This window comes from Phacochoerus africanus, chromosome 14 (assembly GCF_016906955.1).
Source record: "Phacochoerus africanus isolate WHEZ1 chromosome 14, ROS_Pafr_v1, whole genome shotgun sequence".
NCBI lineage: Eukaryota > Metazoa > Chordata > Mammalia > Artiodactyla > Suidae > Phacochoerus > Phacochoerus africanus.
This window is the reverse complement of record NC_062557.1, coordinates 52846054-52869727: the sequence shown is the minus strand read 5'-3', so window position 1 is coordinate 52869727 and position 23674 is coordinate 52846054. Positions and strand designations below refer to the sequence as shown.

General features: G+C 49.0%; 1 protein-coding gene across 1 annotated transcript in view; it reads left to right on the top strand.

Annotated features, from left to right (window-relative positions):
- The first annotated feature begins 797 nt into the window (after positions 1-797).
- CTC1 (CST telomere replication complex component 1) overlaps positions 798-23674 on the top strand; it is a 24865-nt gene continuing 1988 nt past the window's right edge. The window contains exons 1-19 of the mRNA XM_047757651.1: positions 798-838; positions 2021-2158; positions 4627-4793; positions 9524-9761; positions 9911-10119; positions 10592-10736; positions 15928-16212; positions 16313-16441; positions 17807-18039; positions 18158-18335; positions 18408-18608; positions 19669-19795; positions 20420-20534; positions 20674-21001; positions 21077-21166; positions 21408-21601; positions 22411-22508; positions 22574-22748; positions 23053-23130. Of these exons, the coding sequence (XP_047613607.1) occupies positions 2117-2158; positions 4627-4793; positions 9524-9761; positions 9911-10119; positions 10592-10736; positions 15928-16212; positions 16313-16441; positions 17807-18039; positions 18158-18335; positions 18408-18608; positions 19669-19795; positions 20420-20534; positions 20674-21001; positions 21077-21166; positions 21408-21601; positions 22411-22508; positions 22574-22748; positions 23053-23130 (3032 nt within the window). The 5' untranslated portion in view covers positions 798-838; positions 2021-2116. The remainder of the gene's footprint in view (positions 839-2020; positions 2159-4626; positions 4794-9523; positions 9762-9910; positions 10120-10591; positions 10737-15927; positions 16213-16312; positions 16442-17806; positions 18040-18157; positions 18336-18407; positions 18609-19668; positions 19796-20419; positions 20535-20673; positions 21002-21076; positions 21167-21407; positions 21602-22410; positions 22509-22573; positions 22749-23052; positions 23131-23674) is intronic.

The following is a 23674-nucleotide window of genomic DNA, read 5'->3' as shown; positions in this document are numbered from 1 at the left end:
ACCTGCCAGGCCAGCTTTGTTTGAGTTCCTGAGCTCCCTCATTCTGTTGCTGAATTGAAACACAAACACAGAGTTTCAGCTAAAGGAGAAAAAGATAGTTTTATTGCTTTGCCAGGCAAAGGGGGCCACAGCAGGCTAATGCCTTAAAGACTGTACCCCCTCTGGAAGGGGTTAAGAGGTGGTTTTAGAGTTTGAGGAGTGGAATAAGGATCAGGGCCACAGATAAGGATCACAGTAGAGGCAAGCCTGCATTGTTTCTCAAAGCTGCTGTTTAGTGGCCCCAGAACTGGTTCTGGTGGTCTTCCTTCTTCCCAGAATAAAGACTGCTTCATCAAGTAGTTCTTCCATTTGTTGCTGGTTTTTGTTCTACAGAAAGGCTCAAAGATATTGTTATGTATATTCCTCCAAGAGGAACCAGGACCCTGCCCCAAGGCTGCACTTCTCCTCCTGGGTCTCTGCAACCCCTCCCTTCCCTGATTAGCAACAGCCCTTTGGAACTCAGGGAGAGTCGTGGAGGCTGAGGCTTACTCCCTAAAAACAAGAAATGGACCCACAAAAAGGCTTAGGTGCTGAGGAGCCCCACAGAGCACTAGCTCGGTTCCAATCCCAGGGATGCCAAATAAGATGTCACTAGAGAAAAGCTCAGGGCCACCGGCATAGCGGACAGAGGCGGGAGTAGAGAAGGACTGACGCAGAATGGGGAGGAGTCGGAGGTGGAGCCAGCGACGCGCCCGCCGATGACGTCACGTCCCAGCCCTCCCCAAGCTCTGGGCGCGCTTTTCGGAGGCGGGATCTCGGGCGTGTCATGGCGGCCTGCCGGCCTGAGGCGCCTGGCTCCGTGAGTTCTCCTCACTGTCCCGTTCCCTCGTCCCTTTTTATCTTGTCTGTCCCAGCTTTTCTTTCTTCTCGTACAACCCGCATCTCGCCTCTTTGCCTCTCTGGCTTCGCCGGCTGTGGCCGGGTGAGGGGGTCTGTGAGGCGGTTCGTGCCGCCCCTCCCACTGATTCTGCGAATGTTTTCAGTCCGAGACGCCTGCGGCGGCGGCTGTGAACCCTAAACAGGTCTCTGCCCACTGGTTGGGCTTCAAGCCCAGGAGAAAGCCGGGAGCAGACTAACGGCAAACTGTGGCTCTTTGAGTTCCTGGGGGAGATCCCTGACGCAGCTGTAGGGGAAAGGGTGACCGATAATCCCGAAAAGCTTCTGAGGCTCCAAATGCGTGCAGGAGCCAGCAAAGCGAGAGAGAGGGAGAGAGAGAAAAAGGCTCTAAAAGAAGTTTCAAGGCCGGGGCAAAAACATGTTCAAAGGCAAGAGATAGAGAACGTGTCTTTGAAAAACTGAAAAAGGTCAACTGGATGATGGTGGAGGTGGCAGAGCTGACGGTCTCTCTTTTTTTTTTTTTTTTTTTTAATTTTTCCCCCTGGAAATGACAGTCATGTATCTTGTAAGTCTAGGTACGTCGTGACTTCAGCTGAGGATAATTGGGAATTAATTGAAGGGTTTTAAGCAGAAGAGTGATTGGATGAGATTTGGTTTCATTTCCTGAGGTAACAATGTAGCGAGTGGACTAGAGAGTCCGTTAGAAAAGGCCGTGGTTTTAAATTTGATAAGAGGTGGTACTGACCCCGACCATGGCAGCAACGTTGAGGTTCCAGAGGTGAGGACAGAGTAAAAAGATAATTAGGAGATGGAATCGAAATTAAGTAAAGTCTGCGGATTAATACTGAGTCTAGGCTGAAGTTTGAGAACACTGTACACTTTCTTTTCAACCCCATCCACTAGTTGGTTTTAAGAGCCAGTGAGGCTGATTTTTCCTAAATCTCTACTTTAGCTGAGAGGCTCTGCCTGAGCTCTAGTTAGATCCATCTGCCTATCAGATTCTCCACCTGGCTAACCTACAGGCACCACACAGGCCCAATACTGAACTTTTCACAAAATCTTCCCCTCTTCTAATGTTCATTAACTTAGCTAATAGTATCCTCAACCAAATTTTTCTACCCTGAAATGTGGATGTCCTCTTTAGCTTCATCCTTTTCCTACAAGATCCAAGTTCAGTATGCACTCTGGCACCAATTCCCACCCACCCCTTAACGCCTGGGCCTGGATTCTGATTCAATAGATGGGATCACCTAAAAATCAGCTGCATTTTAACAAAACTTTGGTGAGTTTAAGGCAGTGATACCACATTGAGAAACTGATATTCAGTGTGCCAGTGGACAGGTCCTCAAGAATAGTAGCGAAAGAGAAGACCCAGAGAGGAAGATGAAAAGTGTGGGAATCAAGCTTTGATTATGTTGGTGGGCAATTCTAAGTGATTACCTGGTCCAGGGTGGTGGTTTTTTTTTTTTTTTTCTTTTTAGGGCCGCCCCCGTTGCATATGGAGGTTCCCAGGCTAGAGGTCAAATCGGAACTACAGCTGCTGGCCTATGCCACAGCCACGCAGGGTCCGAGCTGCATCTGTGGCCTACACCACAGTTCATGGCAGTGCCAGACCCTTAACCCACTGAGTGAGGTCAGGGATCAGACCCGCAACCTCATGGCTCCTAGTCAGATTCATTTCCATTGCACCACAACGGGAACTCCACCTGGGCAGGTTTTTGACAACCCTGACCATGAAGAGAGTGTTTGACTGAGGTGGATGAAGGTCAGTGATAGGACTATCGACAAGGACACTGAAGTCATCTAGACTTTGAACACTAGTTTTTCAAGCACTTTTCTGTTTTGTCTTTTTAGGGCTGCACCTGCAGCATATGGAAGTTCCCAGACTAGGGGTCAAATGGGAGCTACAGCTGCTGGCTCCAGCCTCGCCAAGTCCAAAGTGCGTCTGTGACCTACACCACAGCTCAGAGCAACGCTGGATTCTTAACCCACTGAGCGAGGCCAGGGATGGAACCTGCGTCGTCATGTGTACTAGTTGGGTTTGTTTCCACTGAGCTGAAACAGGAACTCCCTCAAGCTCTTTTTGAGTTGCTAAAGGTTAACTGAATGTGGAGGAGTGACCAAAGGCTAAAGAGAGGAGCACTGGAGGAACAGGGATAGAGCTATAATGGTTCAGAATTATCACTGGGGATCAAGGAGGAAAAGGTCCTACCTAACCCTAAGTATAATTGAACTCTGTTGCTATTTTATTTTATTTTATTTTTTGTCTTTTCTTGAGCCACTCCTGCGGCATATGGAGGTTCCCAGGCTAGGGGTCGAATCGGAGCCGTAGCCACCGGCCTACGCCAGAGCCACAGCAACGCGGGATCTGAGCCTGATCTGCAACCTACACCACAGCTCACGGCAACGCCAAGTCCTTAACCCGCTGAGCAAGGCCAGGGATCGAACCTGAAACCTCATGGTTTCTAGTTGCATTCGTTAAGCACTGAGCCACGACGGAAACTCCTGTTGCAATTTTAAAATAAACTTGCCCAGCACTGGGAGTGGGCCAAGCTAGTTTCCTTCCCTAGAGTTTTTTTTTAAGCCCACATCCTAACTACAAAGAAAGAACAGGAAACAATTCCAGTGGGATTGCATCTTATGTATATTTAGCTTATAAGAACTCAGGTGTATGCACTTCACTGAAAAGGAGGGCGGATGATTAAAAATTATTCTCTGTCTAGGTAGTTGTTTTTTTTTTTTTTTTTTGCTTTTTAGGACCACACCCTTGACATATGGAAGTTCCCAGGCTGGGGGGATGAATCAGCTACAGCTGCTGGCCTACACCACAGCCACAGAAACTCGGAATCCAAGTCGCATCTGTGACCTACACCATAGCTCATGGCAATGCTGGATCCTTAACCCACTGAGGGAGGTCAGGGATCGAACCCACATCCTCATGGATACTAGTCAGGTTACCACTGAGCCACAATGGGAACTCCCCTATGTCCTTTTATGTAATGTCTATTATTAGGCACTTTTCCATGTACATATTAGTGTACAGGATTGTGGACTGTTTTTTAAGAGCAATTTAAAGGATTTTTTTCAAGGGTGAATTTTTTTTTTTTTTTTTTTTGATCATACGTGCAGCTTGTGGAAGTTTCTGGGCCAGGGATCAAACCCACACCTCAATTATGACCTGCACCACAGCTGTGGCAATGCCAGATCCTTAACGCACTGTGCCACAGGGGGACTTCCTCAGACCCCATGTAAAATGGAATACCGCTGTCTCAGTAGAGGTGTGTGTACAGTACCATGGGAGCTCCAAGGAGGGAGCAGCATTCTGCCTGGGATGCTCAGGGAAGGGTTCACAAAAAATGCTCTTTCTAATTGAGCACTTTAAGGATTGGTACATCTTTGTAAAAGAAAGAGGCAAGACCAAAGTTGGATGGCCACTTGTCTTAAGTTGATTGGCTGAGCTAAGACCAAGCTCTAAATTCCTTTTTTTTTTTTTTTTTTGGCTGCACCTTCGTCATATGGAAGTTCCCGGACCAGAGGTTGAACCCACACCACAGCTGTAGGCAGAGCTGCAGCAGTGATAACGTGGGATCTGCAACCCTCTGAGTCTCAAGGGAACTCAAACTCCTTTACTTTTCATCTTCATTTACATTCCCTCTTGATTTTTTTGAAAAATCTGTTTTATTCTTCCCCAAATTTCCTTGGTGAACAGGATGGTCAGGAAGGTATTTCAAGTAACTTCACTTTTCTCAGGAGGAGCAAGCCTGGCTTGAGTCTGCCCGGGCCTTCATCCAAGAGACGCTGTGCCCACCTGGCAAGGAGCCTAATATCCAGTTGACTCAGTTGGTCATTGACCATGTGAAGACTATCTGGTCATCCCAGGGAAGGAACCAGGGTTTTACACTGCCCCTCAGCTACAGGTAAGGGGAGATGGGGTTCAGGGGAAAGTTAAATTTGGGATTGGAAAAGAAGGACCTGTTTGAAAAGGGGGAAATGACGAGTTCCCTTGTGCTCCATTGGGTTAAGGATCTGGCATTGTCGCTGCTGTGGCTCGAGTTCAGTTGTGGACTAGGGAACTTCCATCTGCTGCAGGCCCAGCTGAAAACATTAACAAAAAATAAAAAGCGGGAAATGAGATGAGTGAGGGGAAACGTGCTAAGGGGAGGAAAAGTGGTCTAAATAAAACCCCCTTCTGCCAATCTTTCCCACTATCCATCAAGCTGCTTTCTTTTTCCTGCAGTTCTCTTTAATTGGTTCAAGTCAAGTTTATAGGGAAGAGGGGCGTGGCTTTGTGTGAGAAGATAGAAAATATGAGGGGAAAACCCTCAAAGTGGGGAGAGAGTTTGATATTAGTTCATTTTGTGTATTAGGAAACTAAGATACAGACCAAGTGCAGTTATTTGTTTTTGTTTTGTTTTGTGGCCATACCTGAGGCATATGGAAGTTCCTGGGCCGGCAATTGAATCCACGCTACAGCTGTGACCTACATTGCAGCTGTGGCAACACTGGATCCTTTTCTCTTTTTTATTTTTTTTTTTGTCGTCTTTTTAGGGCCACACCTGCAGCATATGGAGGTTCACAGGCTAGGGATCTAATTGGAGGTGTAGCCTCTGGCCTACACCACAGCCACAGGAACCTGGGATCTGAGCCATGTCTGCGACCTACCCCACAGGTCACAGCAATGCCGGATCCTTAACCCACTGAGTGGGGCCAGGGATTGAACCCATATGCTCATGGATGCTAATCAGCTTTGTTAACCACTGAGCCACGACGGGAACTCCAACACTGGATCCTTTAATCCCGGCGCTGGCCGGGGGATCTAACCTGTGCCTCAGCAGCAACTTGAGCTGCTGCAGTTGGATTCTTAACCCACTGTGCCACAGTGGGAACTCCCTTGTTTTTTGTTTGTTTTTTTAACACTTCATTAGCATTTCCTAAACCATTCTAGCCTCTTGTACCAAAAGAAAAGGGTTCCATGGCCAAATAAGTTTGAGAGACATTGGATATGATAACCTTCCCTAGGAGACATGTGAGGCTCAAGTTAACATGTTAAAGACTCTGAAAAGTCCTGTGAAGAGAAACCTGTTTATCTCCTCTTAGAAGTAACCACTATCCTTAATGTGAGGTGTATCATCCTTGTGACTACCTTTATGGTTTTTTATACATGCATCTGTTCCTAAGCAATATACAGTAGTTTTGCACACATTTAGATTTTGTATAAATGTTACATACCTCATAGATCCTCTGCAGGTTGCTTTTTGTGCTTAACATTATGCTTCTGAGATTTATTCACAATTATAACTCTAGCTCATTTATTTTAACTGCTCCATGATTTTTTGTGAGTATACATATCATTATCCTTTAAAAAATAAAAAGGCAGAAATCTCTTTAGCTTTGTTTTTTTGGCAGTACCTGTGGCATGTCGAAATTCCTGGGTCAGAGATCAAACCCACGCTATAGCAGCCACCAAGCCACTTAGGTAACAACACCAGATCCTTCCCGCTGTGCCACAAGGGAACTCATAGCTTTGTTTGTTATTTCCCAAGAATAATTGAAAAAATCGAAAAGGAGTTCAAGTCGTGGCTCAGTGGTTAATGAACCCTACTAGCATCCCTGAGGACTCGGGTTCGATCCATGGCCTCCTCAAAGGGTTAAGGATCCGGCGTTGCTGTGAGCTTTGGTGTAGGTCGAAGAAGCTGCTCAGATCCGAGTTGCTGTGGCTGTGCCGTAGGCCAGTGGCTACAGCTCTGATTTGACCCCTAGCCTGGGAACCTCCATATGCTGAGGGTGCGGCCCTAAAAAAAAAAAAAAAGAAAAGGAAAAGGAAAAAAAGAGAGAAAAATCGAGAACAGTAATTGAAAATTGGTAAATCAGCTGTTTTTAGGAAATTCGGAACCTTCTTAAGCTTTCTGTTGTTCTTCAGGATAAGTGTAGAGGAATTCCTTTCGTGGCTCATCGATAACAAACCTGAGTAGCATCCCTGAGGACTCAGGTTCGATTCCTGGCCTCCTCAGTGTGTTAAGGATTTGGCGTTACCATGAGCTGTGCTGTGGGTCATATGTGGCTCGGATATGGCATTGCTGTGGCTGTGGCTTTGGCTGGCAGCTGTAGTTCCAAATCGACCCCTAGCCTGGAAACTTCCATATGCCATGGGTGTGGCCCTAAAAAGCAAAAAAAAAAAAAAAAAAGAGCAAGAAAGATAGTTGTAGAACGGGGAATTCTCTGATAGCTCAGCAGGTTAAGAAATCAGCGTTGGAGTTCCTCTTGTGGCACAGTGGTTAATGAATCCGACTAGGAACCATGAGGTTGCGGGTTCCGTCCCTGCCCTTGCTCAGTGGGTTAAAGGATCTGGCGTTGCCGGTGAGCTGTGGTGTAGATTGCAGACGCGGCTCGGATCCAGCATTGCTGTAGCTCTGGCATAGGCCGGCGGCTACAGCTCCGATTCGACCCCTAGCCTGGGAACCTCCATATGCCATGGGAGCGGCCCAAAGAAATAGCAAAAAAAAGACAAAAAAAAAAAAAAAGAAATCAGCGTTGTCTCCGCTATAGTGCGGATTGCTGCTGCAGCATGCATTCAGTCCTGGTCCCAGACCTTCTGAATGCCACAGGCACAGCCAAAAAAAAAAAAAGATAAATGTGGAGTAGATAGTATAATATGTAGAAATGAAGAGTCCATAAAGATGGTGGATGAGGATAAAACAGAAATTATTTGACAGACATAAATATTTTATTCGTTTTTCCATTTCCCTTCATCGAGTGCCTGCTGGGTGCCAGATACTCTGGTGGGCCTTGAAAGTTGGGGGGCAATGACCAGTGCAAAAGATTTGAGCTTAACACCTTCAGTTTTCTGACCTAGACCTTGAAGAATCTGAGGAAAATGACCCCTATCCTTACTGTTTTCTGTCCTGAGGGTGCCTAGGGTAAAGGAACAATTTTCTCCCATTGTTTTTTCCTAGACTTTTAGAGAAGTAGGGAAAGACAGAAAGAAGATGGACTTTTGGGAGTTCCCATTGTGACACAGCGGAAGTGAATCCAACTAGTATCCATGAAAATGCTGGTTCGATCCCGGGCCTTGTTCAGTGGGTTGGGGATCTGGCATTGCTGTGAGCTGTGGTGTAGGTCACAGATGGGGCTCGGATCCCCCGCATTGCTGTGGCTGTGGTGCAGGCCAGCAGCTGCAGCTCTGATTCCATCCATAGCCTGGGAACTTCCATATGCTGCAGGTGTGGACCTAAAAAAAAAAAAAGAATATGGACTTTTGAATGAGATGTGCCTGCTTTGCCACCTGCACCACTGTGTACTTGAACCTCTCTAAATTCCCTCATTGGTGGTGTTTACAGGGGTTTTTGGTAAAGATTCAATGCAATATTGAGTGTGAATGGACCCAGTACAATATGTGCATCACAGGGGCTCAAGGCAAGTTAGTTTCTGTCTTTGCCTTTTTTTTAAAAAAAGTTTATTTATTTATTTATTTTTGTCTTTTTCAGGGCCGCACCCATGGCACATGGAGGTTCCCAGGCTAGGGGTCCACTCGGAGCTGTAGCTGCTGGCCTACGCCACAACCACAGCAACGCAGGATCCAAGCTGCGTCTGCAACCTACACCACAGCTCACGGCTACACTGAGTCCTTAACCCACTGAGCGAGGCCAGGGCTCAAACCCACAACCTCATGGTTCCTAGTTGTATTCGTTTCCATTGCGCCATGATGGGAACTCCCGTTCTTTTTCTTTTTGGCTGCACCTGCAGCATGTAGAAATTCTGGAGCCAGGGATCAAACCCATACCACAGCAGCAGGCTGAGCAACAGCAGTGATAACACCAGATCCTTAACCTGTTAAGCCACTGGGGAACTACCCCCTTTGTTTTTTTTTGCGGAGGCCGAGGAATTCTTGATACCAACTCAAACCTTAGCCTCAGCTTTGCAGCCATCCTCTAGTATTGTGATGTTGTCTACAAGAAATCTAATCTAGAAGGGCTAGTAAGGTTGAGCTGTTAGGCAGGGGCCTTTAGTGCCCCCACTGGAGTCCTCTGGGGAGCTCGGAGCTGAGATGGTGTCAAGGGAGCAGTTTGCATTATCTCTAAAATGTTTTCCACACGTGCTCATCTCCTCAGGCTGCTTCTGCATTCCTACTCCAGTCCTCTGGGCTCTCTCTGTGCCATGGTCTTGTTCACCATGGCATTCAGCACAAGTTTTCTTCCATGCCTTTCCTAGGTACTGCTGAATCTTTGCACCTAGACCCCTTCTATCCTCATTTCCTTAAGCCCTCACTCCCAACTTTTTCTCCTTTTTTTTTTTTTGCTCTTTTTGCCTTTTCTAGGGCTGCTCCCATGGCATATGGAGGTTCCCAGGCTAGGGGTCTAATCAGAGCTGCAGCCACCAGCCTACGCCAGAGCCACAGCAATGTGGGATCCCAGCCTCGTCTGCGACCTACACCACAGCTCACAGCAACACCGGATCCTTAACCCACCGAACAAGGCCAGGGATCAAACCCGCAACCTCATGGTTCCTAGTCAGATTCTTTTTCTCCTTTAATCCATCCGACAGACTCCTCTCTTAGTCCATGTTCCCCACTGACCTTTCCTGAGGATTTTGGGGGATTTGTTGGGGTTGGACCTGGCTTTACAGAACCTCTGTTCCCTTCACTCTGCAGCTTTGTCTCAGTAAAGGACCTCAGGACCCACCAGCGTCTCCCGTGCTGCAGCCACTTGTCCTGGAGCAGTACTGCGTACCAGACTTGGGCCGAAGAGGCTGGACCACGTGGGGTCCCCTTGCCCCGGGAGCGCCTGCTACTTTTAGGGACATTAACAGATCTATCAGGGGACTTGGAACAAGAGGCCAGGAGTGGAAGCCTCTATATAAGAGATAACACTGGTACCCTGGGCTGTGAGGTGAGTAGGAAGGGGCCATCAGATGTCTCAGATGCTAACAAGAGTGGTTTCTAGGGAGCAAGGCAATTAAGTCTCTGAGGGAACAAAGATGGAGGAGGGTGGATTGGATGCTAGAGTCCTGATTAATCCTTGCCCTTGGTATTTTCTAGCTCATAGATCTGGACCTTTCTTGGTTGGGCCATCTCTTTATATTCCCCAGTTGGAGCTACCTCCCTGCTACAGTGAAGCCCTCAGGAGAAGGGCACCTGGAGCTCTGGGGTGTCCCTGTGCCAGTGTTTCCCTTGACCATCAGTCCTGGCCCTCTCACCCCCATCCCTGTTCTCTACCCGGAGACGGCCTCCCGCCTGCTCAGGCACAGGTAAGTCTTCCATCCAGGGGAGGAGGGAGCATTGTGAAACTGGAACATGATGCGTCAGTGGAAGGAGGGGAAAAAAGGTGTTGAGAGTAATAAAGATGGAATGGTCCAAATAAGGGGAATGATGAGGCCTCTCAGAAAATTAGGTGCAGGATTCTTTCATGGAAGTGTGCCTTCTGTAAGGGCAGATAGAGTTCGAAGGAGGTGTTTAGAGTAACGGCTTTGGGCTATGGAAGTTTTACATCACTCTAGATTATAGTGGAAGGAAAGGCGTTTGTAAGAAGAGAAGTAGGGAGTTGCCTTGTGGCACAGCAGGTTAAGGATCCTGTGTTGCTGCAGCTGGTACAGGCTGCAACTGCAGCATGGGTTTGATCCCTGGCAAGGGAACCTCCCCATGCCACAGATGGGGCCAAAAATAAAAAAGAGAGAGGAAAATAAAAACGACTTCTTCCTCTCCTCTCTTTACCTTTTTTAGAAGCAAGCTCAGAAGTGTGCAGCCAAACCTTGCTGGGAAGCTGGTTCGATTGAGTGCTCTGGTGAAAAGTCGAAAGCAAGCTTACTTTGTCCTGTCTCTGGGTGGGTCATCCCCAGGCGACAGCTGTGTGCCTGTCATCGTGCAGGTGAGGATTAGGGTCCATGCAGGGGTGTAGAGGTGTGGGAGGGCTACACGAACTCTTACAAGGAAAGATAACATTGTAGGAGAAACGATGCAGGCAGGGAGGACAGCTGGGGAGAGTTGTTTCTGGAACCGCGCTGTTGAGGGAAGAGTCCAGATGACGCCTCCCTACGTCTGGGAGGTGGGGAATAGACCTTCCTGCTGTGCAGCTTAGTCCAGGAGACAATCTTTGTATCTTGTGTCCCAATTTGAAAAACTACCAGAATCACTTATTTTTCCCCCTGCTGCATTGGAGGAATGACCAAGGAAAGCATTTAACATGGGATGTATGTACTTTTTAAAACACTTGGTCTTTTTTTTTTTTGCCTTTTAGGGCCACACCCGAGGCATATGGAAATTCCCAAGCTAGGGGTTGAATCGGAGCTGCAGCCGCTGGCCTACACCACAGTCACAGCAACGCCAGATCCAGGCGGCATCTGCGGGCTACACCACAGCTCATGGCAACACCGGATCCCTAACCCACTGAATGAGGCCAGGGATGGAACCTGTGGCCTCATGGATACTGGTCAGATTCGCTTCCACTGAGCCACGATGTGGCTGTCTTTTTTACATCGTCTGGTATGATTTTAAAGTCATTTATTTTTACACTGATTATTGTTACATGATTTATACCATTTTTTTGAATAATGTTTCAAAAGCATTCGAAGGATGAAAAGTCTCTCTAACATGCATATCAAAAAAGGAAACTATGAAGTTTATTAACACTGTAAGAATTCTTACCTATGTCTATGTGTTATGAGCTAGAGTAACAATGATTAGAGTGTAAAGAAGCTAAAAATGCTTAGAAGCTGCCCAAATTTCAAATCTTATGCATGGTAGTGCTGGCTCATTCTTTTTTTTTTTTTTGTCTTTTTGTCTTTTTTGTTGTTGTTGTTGTTGTTGCTATTTCTTGGGCCGCTCCCGCGGCATATGGAGATTCCCAGGCTAGGGGTTGAATCGGAGCTGTAGCCACCGGCCTACGCCAGAGCCACAGCAACGCGGGATCCGAGCCGCGTCTGCAACCTACACCACAGCTCTCGGCAACGCCGGATCGTTAACCCACTGAGCAAGGGCAGGGACCGAACCCGCAACCTCATGGTTCCTAGTCGGATTCGTTAACCACTGGGCCACGACGGGAACTCCTCATTTTTTTTTTTTTAATGTCAATGGAGAAATCTCTGAAATGCACTTGAATTTCCGCAGGGGAGGTATGGTAAGCCCTTTGGGTAGTTTATAAGCTTAAATATTGTAGATTCTATATCACATTGAATTGTAAAACAAGCAGAGAATAATACAAAAACAGTGTGTAAGTTCCAAGATGTGTGGTATAGTTGTAACTGCTACAGCAAGTGGTGGGAAGCCTAATGAGGTAGTTTAGACTCCATCTGGTTCTTGAAGGATTTGTTGTGAGCCACACGGGAAGTCCTGTTCTTGAAGGATTTGAATCACTAGAAGAGAGGGAAGGATTTCTGGGACTGGAGAATCATCTTTAGTGAGTGTGTCCTACATGCTCAGCAACTAGGTCAATTCAGAAGCACAAAATTGAATAAGATAATGGTTCTTGTCCTCTGGAAGCTCTCAGCTGGATAAGTGAGTCAGTGATGACAGTTCAGGATCATAAGTGCTGGGGTGGGAGTTCCTATTGTGGCTCAGTAGGTTGAGAACCTGACTAGTATCCATGAGGATGTGGGTTCAATCCCTGGCCTCACTCAGTAGGTTAAGGATATGGTATTGCCACAAGCTGTGGTGTAGGTCACAGATTCTGCTTGGATCCTCCATTGCTGTGGCTGTGGTGTAGGCTGGCAGTTCCAATTTGAGAGACATATACATGTATGAGGCACTTTGGGGTGTGGAGGGAGACTTTGGAATAAACCTGGGAGGTCAAGGTAGAGTGATCTTGATATGTTTATAGGCAGATAAAGAGATATATTGGAGACATATTGTCACTTTATTTATTTGTCTTTTTAGGACCACCTGTGGTGTATAGAAGTTCCCAGACTAGGGGTCAAATTGGAGCTGTAACTGCCAGCCAATATCACAGCCACAGCAACACCAGATCCAAGCTGCGTCTGCAGCTCATGGCAACACAAGGTCCCAGACCCACTGACCGGGGGCATGGAGGCCAAGGATCAAACTGGTCTCCTCAGTCCTAGTTGGGTTCGTTACCCCTGAGCCATGATGGGCACTCCATATTGTCACTTTAGATGACCCCAGTGAATCTCTTCTGTGATAGAGGAGTGAGGCCATCTCTCTCTTTTTTTTTTAAGGGCTGCACCCATGGCATATGAAGGTTCCCAGGCTAGCAACAGCTGCTGGCCTACACCACAGCCACAGCAACGCAGGATCCTAGCCGTGTCTGTGATCTACACCACACCACACAGCAACACCGGATCTTTAACCCGCTGAGCAAGGCCAGGAATGGGACCTACAACCTTATGGTTCCTAGTCAGATTCGATTCCACCGGGCCACGACGGGAACTCCAAGTGAAGTCCTCTCTTGAAAGACTGTACCTTGGGAGTTCTTTGGTGGCTCAGTAGGTTAAGGATCTGGTGTTGCCAATGCTATGGCTCAGGTTGCTGCACTGTCCACGGGTTTGTTCCCTGATCCCAGGAGCCTCCTCATGCTGAGGTTATGCCCAGAAAAAAAAAAGACTGGTCTCTGAAAAGAGGAATAAATGTCATGGTAACTTCTGTGCTAGGCAGTTGAGGATAAGAGATCGCTAAGGAGTGATGGAGAGCCAGCTGGAGAGGGTTGGCATCAGTGTTTGGTCCTGGGGTGGCATGGGTCTGTCTTCCTCAGTGCACTCTGCCTTAGAAGAAGAGTTAAGGAAACAGAGGGCTGAAATGTAGTAGATTTGGGTGAAGGTTGGGCAAAAATGGCAGTATTTGGGGGATAGGTGTTAAGATCCTGGTATATGGACAGAGGAAGGGAAGGACCTTAATGTCTGAATAAAGGAGAAGTGGCTGCAATATTGGGAGATCCTGGTAGGAGGTTAGAGGAAGTCTGATGAGCACAGGGGGAGCGGGGGAGGGCAGAAGCCCCAGTATTCATTCATTCATGTGTTCACTCAAATCATTGTTAACTGCTTATTTTGCGTAAGCAGTAAGCGTAAGTGAGGTCTTAGCATTGCTTTATGATAGGTTGTGATGTCTGAGGTTGATTGGTGGTACTCAGCTGGATTTAGAGTAGGAATGGGGGTCTCTGAAACTGAGCACAGGAGACTGTGAAGTTCAAGTATCCAGAGTTAGCCCCTGAGAATGGCAGTGGTGCTCTGTTATGCATTGAGGAGCACGCCCTTGAAAACTGTTATATTTATTAAAGGTCTTATCTTTGTAACTTTTTTCCTTGTGCTTAAATTCTTCAGTGAGCACCCTTCTTCAGTCTATATGACCCCCTCTGCTGTTTATTTTTATTTTCCTATTTGGATGTGTCTCACTTTCCAACAGATTAGAAAGTCTTCAGCATGTTATTTCTGTTTTTTTCCTCACCTTGAACTCTTCCATCTTGTCTTCTGAAAGTTCCAAGAATGTTCCTCCTCCGTCCTGGCCAGTTTTCCTTGCCTTGCTCATTCTGAGTTCTGACTTTTCTTTTCTTTTTTTTTTGTCTTTTTGCCATTTCTTGGGCCGCTCCCGAGGCATATGGAGGTTCCCAGGCTAGGGGTCGAATCGGAGCTGTAGTTGCCGGCCTACCCCAGAGCCATAGCAACGCAAGATCCGAGCCGCGTCTGCAACCTACAACACAGCTCACGGTAATGCCAGATCGTTAACCCACTGAGCAAGGTCAGGGATCGAACCCGCAACCTCATGGTTCCTAGGCGGATTTGTTAACCACTGCGCCATGACGGGAACTCCTGTTTTCTTTTTTTTTGATTTTTAGGGCTGCACACTCGGCATATGGAAATTTCCAGGTTTGGGGTTCCCATAGTGGTGCAGCAGAAACGAATCTGACTAGGAACCATGAGGATGCAGGTTTGAGCCCTGGCCTCACTCAGTGGGTCGGGGATCCAGCGTTGCCATGAGCTGTGGTGTAGGTCACAGATGTGGCTCAGATCCTGTGTTGCTATGGCTGTGGCATAGCCGGCAGCTGTAGCTCCAATTTGACCCCTAGCCTGGAACCTCCATATGCTTTGGGTATGGCCCTAAAATGCAAAAAAGAAAAGAAAAGAAGAAAAAAAAGAAATTCCAAGGTTAGGGGTCTAATCGGAGCTACAGCTGTCAGCTTAAACCGCAGCCAGAGCAACCTGGGATCTGAGCCACATCTGTGACCTACACCACAGCTCACGGCAACGCCGGATCCCCGGCTCACTGCTTGAGGCCAGGGATCGAAACTGCATCCTCATGGATACTAGTCGGATTTATTTCCGCTGCACTACAACGGGAACTCCTGAGTTGTAACACTTCTATGTTTTGCCTCCTGCTTGAATCACCCTTTTCTCTCCTGACCACTTCACTGATTTCAGAGATGGCCTCTAGGACCCTGGCAAGGTCCACTCCTTTCACTTGGCCTTCCTGATCATTCCAGCCCTCCTTACCTTCTCTTTCTTTCTCGGCAACCTTACCCAAAGTGTTTGCCACTTGATCATATATGGTTCCATGTTAATACTTGGTGTCTGTGTTTCCTAGTGGTTGAAATATGTTGGAGAAGAGAGATCAATCTGATATTTCCCTTAACATCTGTCCCAATACTGGGTACATACCATGTACACATGTATACCATGTACCTGTGTATACCGTGTACATATATATACACTGTGTACACATATACTCTGTATATGTATATATAGCGTGTACATGTGCATTCCATGTACATATGTATACTGTGTGTATAAGTGCAAGTTGTATGGTAGATTTGTATGAGGTGAGATAGGGGAAATACAAAAAGGGCAGAATTTTCTGGAAAGAATATATATTTTGGAGGAAGGTTTAGGGATGGATGGTTTATGTCTTGGGGGAGGGATTAGGAAATATTTGCCATATCCTAGGAGAGGGGAGAGATCCTGAGATTTAACTGGCGAATGGGGAGGATAAAGAGGCAAGGAGAGGCTCTTGGGGAGCAGGTCTTTGAGGTCGAGTCATGATGGGGAGGGACTCTGACAGAGGGGCAGCATCATGGGAAGCTTCTCATGTACCATGTTGCCTGCCTCTGCACAAGCCAGGTCCCTGCCCAGCTGGTGTGGCACCGAGCCCTTTGGCCTGGAAGGGCCTATGTGCTGACAGAGCTGCGAGTGTCCAAGCTCCATGGTCACCGTTACTTGATTTGGATGACCAGTCCCTCCTCCCAGCTGCTGCCACTGAAACCAGAGTGTGTGCAAGAACTAGAACTGGGGCTGGATGGACCCCCTGTGGAGGCTGGCCCCCAGCCACTCCCCATGCCCAGCAACCCCCAAGACAAAAAGGGTCCAGAAGGTCTTGTCCGGGACTCCAGACTCTTATCATACACGGTGAGCATAAGGGAGAGATCCTCGAGCTTGAGGGGCAGGAAATGTGGGTCTCCAAAGAGGAAGGGAGTAGGTATCAATTGGCCCTTTGGCTTCTTTGCAGGGAAAGGTCACTGGTGTGCTGAACCAGCCCGCGGGCTTCTATGAGCTGGACGGGCAGCTGGGACTCTGCCTTGCCTACCAGCAATCCCATGGCCTCAGGCGGGTCATGCGTCGAGGAGTTTGTCTGGAGGTATGTGAGAGGTCAGGGCTGTTGACCAAAAGAGACCCTTTCGGTAGGAGTTCCTGTCATGGCTCAGCAGGTGAATCTGACAAGTATCCATGAGGACACAGGTTCAATCCCTGACCTTGCTCAGTGGATTAAGGATCTGGTGTTGCCCTGAGCTGTGGTGTAGGTCGCAGAGGTGGTTCGGATCCTGCATTGCTGTGGCTGTGGTGTAGGTCAGCAGCTACAGCTCCTATTTGACCCCTTGCCTGGGAACCTCCATATGCCGTGAGTGCTGCCCTAAGATAAAAAAAAAAAAAAAAAAAAGGCCCTTTTGGTAACTTCTCCTGCCATTATGGGCTGGTCTTTTTTTGTAGCAGGTTAACACCTCTACAATAAAATTATTTTTGTCTTTTTTTCCTGTGGTGCAATGGAAGCTAATCCAACTAGGAACTGTGAGGTTGAGGGTTCGATCCCTCCCCCCGCTCAGTGGGTTAAGGATCCAGCGTTGCTGTGAGCTGTGGTGTAGGTCGAAGAAGCAGTTCGGATCTGGCGTTGCTGTGGTTCTGGCATACAGCTCCGATTAGACCCCTAGCCTGGGAACCTCCATATGCTGTGGGTGTGGTCCTAAAAGGACAAAAAGAAAAAAAAAAAAAAGATGTAACGTTTCCTGGTGGCTTAGTTGTTAAGAATTTAACATTGTCAGAGTTCCCGTCGTGGCTCAGTGGTTAATGAATCCGACTAGGAACCATGAGGTTGCAGGTTCGATCCCTGACCTTTCTCAGTGGGTTAAGGATTCGGCGTTGTTGTGAGCTGTGGTGTAGGTTGCAGACGCTGCTCGGATCCATCGTTGCTGTGTCTCTGGCATAGGCCAGCAGCTACGGCTCTGATTGGACCCCTAGCCTGGGAACCTCCATATGCCACAGGAGCGGCCCAAGAAATGTCAAAAAGACAAAAAACAAACAAAACAAAACAAGAATTTGGCATTGTCACTGCTGTGCCTGGGGTTCCATCCCAGGCCTGGGAACTTCTACATGCCGCAGGCACAGACAAAAGAGCTTCAGATCAGGAAGAAGTAGAGTTTGGGGCTCTGGGAGGAGTTGTTGGGCCCGGAATATCTCCTTTCCAGCAGGGCCTTCTAAGTGGAGGAGATGCTGGAACTGAAGCATGGGTGTAGAGCCAGGACCATCTCAGGTAACCTGGTGAGGAGCCCCCTGCCTCACAGGACCGAGTGAGGCTCCTGGGAGATGAAGGCCTTCCTCTGGGAAGTGGGTTGTGATGGAAAGCAAGACAAAGGAGAAATTGTTTCCTGCCTGGCCCCAGGCAGTGGAAAACTGCATTTAAGTCCACCTAAGTCATTGAGTTGCTTTTTCGCTTTTTCTGTCTCCCCAGCTTCAGGATGTTCACCTCCTGCAGTCACTGGGCGGGGGGCTGAGAAGGCCGGTGCTAGCCTCCTGCCTCCGTGGCGCTGTTCTGCTCAGGCGTTTCTCCTGTCAGATGCCTGAGACTCAGTCTTCCCACCGAGCCCAGGGGGCCTCCCTGTATGAGCAGCTGGTGTGGGAGCATCAGTTAGGACTTCCCCTCTACCTGTGGGCCACCACAGCCCTGACGGACCTGGCCTGCAAGTGAGGAGGACGAGGGTCTGGGCTGAGGAGGAGGCAGGAGTGGGACACTTCCTCTTCAAGGAAGCCAGATTCCCCAGGGTCTTTGCGGGAAGTGACTTAGCCTCTCTCCTTGGCCAAGGCTATGTCCCCACGTGCTGAGACACCACCAGTTCCTGCAGCATTCCTCTCCCGGGAGCCCCAGTCTGGGACTGCAGATCCTGGCCCCGACCTTGGAAGTTCTTGTCCCACCTACATTCCCCCGTCGGAATACACACAGCGAGATCCTCGAAGAGCCACATCACTGTCCACTCCAGAAGGTATGAGGATGTGGGGGAAGGGGGACACGGGGCACAGGGGATGCGTAGTCTCATCTCTCTTCTCTCTCACAGTACGCTCGGCTGCAGACCCCCTGCTCTTTCCCTACGCTGGCCGCCCTGAAAGAGGAAGGGAAGTGCAAGGCCTGGGCCTCTTTTAACCCGAAGACCCTCCTGCCCCTCCCAGAGGCCTCTCACCTGCCGAGTTACCAACTTAATCAGCGCCTGGCCTGGTCCTGGCTCTGTCTGCTGCCCTCTGCCTTCCACCCGGCCCCGGTAAGTGGGGCCCCAGCACTCAGGGCTTGCAGGCGGGGGATCCTCTTTTTGCAATTTTCACTACGACTGCCATAGTCCTTTTTTTTTGGTCTTTTATAGGGCCATACCCATGGCATATGCTCCCAGGCTAGGGGTCTAATCAGAGCTGTAGCCGCCAGCCTATGCCAGAGCCACAGCAATGTGGAATCCGAGCTGCATCTGTGACCTACACCACAGCTCACAGCAATGCCAGATCCTTAACCCACTGGGCGAGGCCAGGGATCAAACCCGCAACCTCCTGGTTCCTAGTCAGATTCATTAACCACTGAGCCACGACAGGAACTCCTTTTTTTTTTTTTTTTTTGTCCTTTCTTGTCATTGTGGGTGCACTAGCCTTCTAACTAAACTGCTCCATCTCTTCTTGGCTCCTTGGAATTCATCCTTCCAGCAGCAGCTAGGAAGGGGTGGGTTAAAATGTAACATGGACTACTACACTCTTAGTTTAAATCCATCTTTTATCTCTCCTAGTGCATGTAAAATCAAACCCAAACTCCTTGTCATGTCCCGGGAGGTCCTCCATGGTCTCCTAGCTTTAACCTCCATTTTGCACGTTTTCTCTCTGGCTACTAAGTGTGTGTGTGTGTGTTCACATCTGCCTTCCCCACTTCAGTATAAATTCTTTGAGGTCAGAGACCATTTGTTTTTGGTTCACGTTGTAGCTCTAACAGTTAACGCAGCACCTGGCACGTGGTAGATGTTCAGTCTTTTTCTTTTTTTTTTTAATCTTTTGTCTTTTTAGGGCCACATCCGCGGATATGGGGGTTCCCAGCCTAAGGGTGGAAACCGAGCTGTAGCTGCCGGCCTATGCCATAGCCATAGCAATGCCAAATCCAAGCCACATCTGCAACTTACACCACAGCTCACGGCAACGCCAGATCCTCAACCCACTGCGTGAGGCCAGGGATCGAACTGGCAACCTCATGGTTCCCAGTCAGATTTGTTTCGGCTGCACCCCGACGGGAACTCCCTTCAGTCTGTTTGTTTAATGAAACTTGATGCCTTGAACCTCATCTCCTTACAGGTTCTACTTGGGGTCCTGGTGCCTTCATCTCGTAAAGGTTATCTGCGACTTCAAGACCGAACTGGTTTCCTCCACTGCCTACTCCTGGCCAAGCCCTCACAACCCCTCACTGACCCTGGGCTCATAGGTTTGGAGTTCAGAGGTGGAAAGAAGACGGTGGTGGGGTAGAGGTTCTCAGAACGGAGGGCTTGGAGAAAGTGCCCTCTTGGATTTACTAGGATGCTGGAATGGCTTATGCTGACCACAAGTTTGGGGAGAGGTTTAGGAGGCCAGTATTGGTGGTGTGAAGGAGAAAAGTGTTCCCAGCTGGAACTACAATTCCCAACATTCACTTCTTCCTCCATAGCTCTTAACAGACACACCAGGTCGACAACTTCCATTTCTTCCATTCTTTGTTTGGAAGCGTAATGGTCTTATTTGGGCTTGCTGAAGTTTGTAGGCAAAGAAACCCTGCAGGGGAAAGTTTCTCAGATGTCAAACTCTGCAGGGGAAAGGTGTTTTAGGGATTTGTCAGAAAGTTGAATCAAGGCCTCTCAGCCTCGGGGGCCAGGGGAGGACTGTACGTGTAGACGGGGATAGTTTCTTCCTTAGAAGTATTGCTCCTCCAAAGTGGGGCTCAGGCCTGGGCCTTCGCATGTGTAGGGGAGCAGCCCTGGCCTGGGTGGGACAGTGAGACCTACATGGTGGCCTGCTTCACTCCCCATCCCCTAGTCCTCCATTCTTGCCACAGTAGAACATTTTCTTCCTCCAGGCTGTCTGGTGCGGGTAGAGAGGTTCCAGTTGGTCATAGAAAGGAATATCAGGAGCAACTTCCCTTCCTGGAAGGAGCTGGGCATGACCGGCTTCATCCAGAAGCAGGAGGCCAGGTTGGTCCTCTGGGTGGCGTCTGTCCTCTGAGTCTCTGAGGGGAAGGGCACAAGGACAGGCCCAGTGCAGGTGGTGGAGTGCTGGGGCTCACGACACCCCGTGGCTACATCACTAAGAAGCATTCCTGTCTCCCAACAGAGTCTATGTCCAGTTCCTCCTAGCTGACGCTCTGATCCTGACTGTGCCTAGTCCCCTCCTTCACTCGGCCAGCTCCTCAGCAGCACCTCAGACAGAGCCCTCCCCCTCGGAGGGTCCCCACTTAGGACAGAGCCGGCTGTTCCTGCTGTCCCACAAGGAGGCACTGATGAAGAGGAACTTTTGTGCCCCCCCGGGAGCCAGTTCGAAAGTGGCCATGCCCACCCTCAGTTTCCATGTATTAGGGAGCTGGCTTGGGGGCACCCAGAGGAAGGAGGGGACTGGATGGGGCCCACCCGAGGCCACAGAAGATGAAAACTCAGAGCAGAAGGTAAACTGGCTGGGGCCTGGGGCCTGACCTCCTGGACCTCAGCTCCCGTCTGAGGAACCCTGACCTCCCCCTCAGGTTCTCCTCATCTTCCTCGGCTCCTCAGTCCGCTGGTTTGAGTTCTTGCACCCAGGACGAGTGTACCGACTCGTGGCCTCCGGCCCTTCCGTGAGTGCCCTACTTCACCATATCCTTCCCAGAAAGCTTTTTTTGGCTCAGGGTCTGGAGCGGAAGTTCTAGGTCTCCTAGGAGGAGGGTGCATCTAACTCATCAAATAGAAGACCTTTCTGTGTCTGGATCACTTCCTTCGCCAGGCTCCAGAGAGAAACAGCATTGGGTTGCAGGACGTCATAAACCTCTTCAGACCGGGGCACCTCAGAGGTAATCTGTTCTTCCTATTTCCTGGCAGACACCAGCGCTGTTCAAAGGGGGTGATTCACCCTGCATATCGCAGCGACCCCTGGAGCTAGCTGGCTGTGCATCCTGCCTCACTGTCCAGGATGAGTGGACCCTGGAACTTGAGAGCTCCCAGGACGTCCCAGAGGTGCTGGGTACCCACAGGGCGCTGCCCGAGTCCTCCCTGACCGATCTGCTCAGTGACAGGTAAATGTCCCCCAGTTTCTCCAGCTGACTTGGCTGCTCTTTTCCTCTGAGAACAGTCCATTCTCTGCTACAGTGTTTCTTGGATGTGATTTAGCTCCTAGAGGAACAACCTCAGTGTAAAGTGCAAGTGTTTCATACCTAATTTTTTCCCCAGCATGTTACTGTTTTGAAGTGATCATGAGTAGGCTTTCTCACAATTCAGGAAGAGCCTTAGTAATAAAAGGAAATATAAGAAACAAACAACAACAAAGACATAAGGACAGAAATTGAAAGTCTATAAAGAAGGGCCTTCCTTTGGTGCAAGAAATGGCTGACTTGTGGCTTCAGAACACCTGTACTTTCCTTGTGTAGGCTTTTCCGGGGTAGTTGCGGTGCAGATGAAGAAGCTGCAGAGACACTTCCCTGTGTAAACAAACACCCCATTGATTACATGTGTAGTTGTTACAAAACCAGTCTCCATTTGAAGTGAAAGTTTACAAGGACTTATAATTTGAAGAGGGGAGCCTGGGCCCAGCAGATAAAGCTATGAATGATGGACTGACTGAGATTCTAGGTGTAAATACAAGTAGGGATTGACCTCTGCTGGGCTTCTTGATGAGGCCTCTGGCACAAAGCCATGTAGGTTTTGAGTCATCTGCCACAGTCTGGTTTTTCCCCTGAGCCCTGTTACTTTTAGTGTGTGATTTGACACAGGGCGAGGCTTTCCAGGACCTCATAGAGAATGTTCCAGCAGACAGTGTAACTCCTCTGTGTCCTTGGGTCTGACTCCATTCTCTGCCTCCATTCTCACTGTATTTCTCACTCTCCAGCTTCACGGATTCATTGGTGTCTTTCTCAGCTGAGATTTTGTCACATCTCCGGATGCGGCCGGTAATGACACCTTTGGGGAAAGGTCTGAAAGAGACGGGTGGGACCTTGTGGTCCTGAAGGACATCCCTGACACCCCCCCCCCCCCCCCCCTTTCCTCTGCAGGGAGCACTGGGGCTGTGAGACGGTGTGTGAAGCTCACTGTAGCCCTGGAGACTGCTGACTGCGAATTCCCCCCTCACTTGGACATTTATATCGAAGACCCACACTTGCCTCCTCCCCTAGGGCTTCTTCCAGGAGCCCGGGTCTACTTTAGCCAGTTAGAGAAACGGGTTTCCAGGTGCAGATCCGTGTAGATGGCCTTGCCTCCCTTCCTTCGGAGTGGTCCTTGTGAATGCTGGCACCTCCGTGTGCGGCAGTGATACCTTCTCTTTGGTGTTACGTTTGATGTGTTTCTCTGGCCTTTATGTTCCCCACCCCCACGAGCTGTTCCCAACCAGTCCTCCCCTTATTCCTCCCTCTGTTCCAGTAGAGCCAGAGTCAGGCCACGTCCCTCAGGGGAATCGCCTGCCCTGTGATACAGTCCCAGCTCCTACCTCAAGCTGACTTCTCTCTCCTCACCACGCTTCCTCCTCTACCTACAGATCCCGCAATGTTTACTGTTGTTTCCGGTCGTCTACTTATGTGCAGGTCCTGAGTTTTCCCCCGGATACCACAATCAGGTCAGTGGCCCAGACCCAGATCCCCAAACAGTCACAGCCTTGCATCTGCATCCCACATTTGTTCCTGGCTCAGGATTTTCTGCCGTAATGACAGACTTCTCCAATCCTAGGAAAATGTGTTGAGTCAAGGATTTCCTCTGCTTCAGATACAAAATGTCCAATACCTACATTTTACCCAGAAAGATTTAGTGTTCTAGTGTCTTAATGGCTTTTCAGTCCAAAATACAAGAATCTTTGTTGGTTATCTTGATTATTCAAACCTGGGAAATAACTGTTGATGATCAGAGATCAAGAATAAAAATGGGGGAGTTCCCATCATGGTGCAGTGGTTAATGAATCCGACTAGGAACCATGAGGTTGCGGGTTCCGTCCCTGCCCTTGCTCAGTGGGTTAACGATCTGGCGTTACCGTGAGCTGTGGTGTAGGTTGCAGATGAGGCTTGGATCTTGTGTTGCTATGGCTCTGGGGTAGACTGGCAGCTACAGCTCTGATTCGACCCCTAGCCTGGGAACCTCCATATGCTGTTGGAGCGGCCCAAGAAATG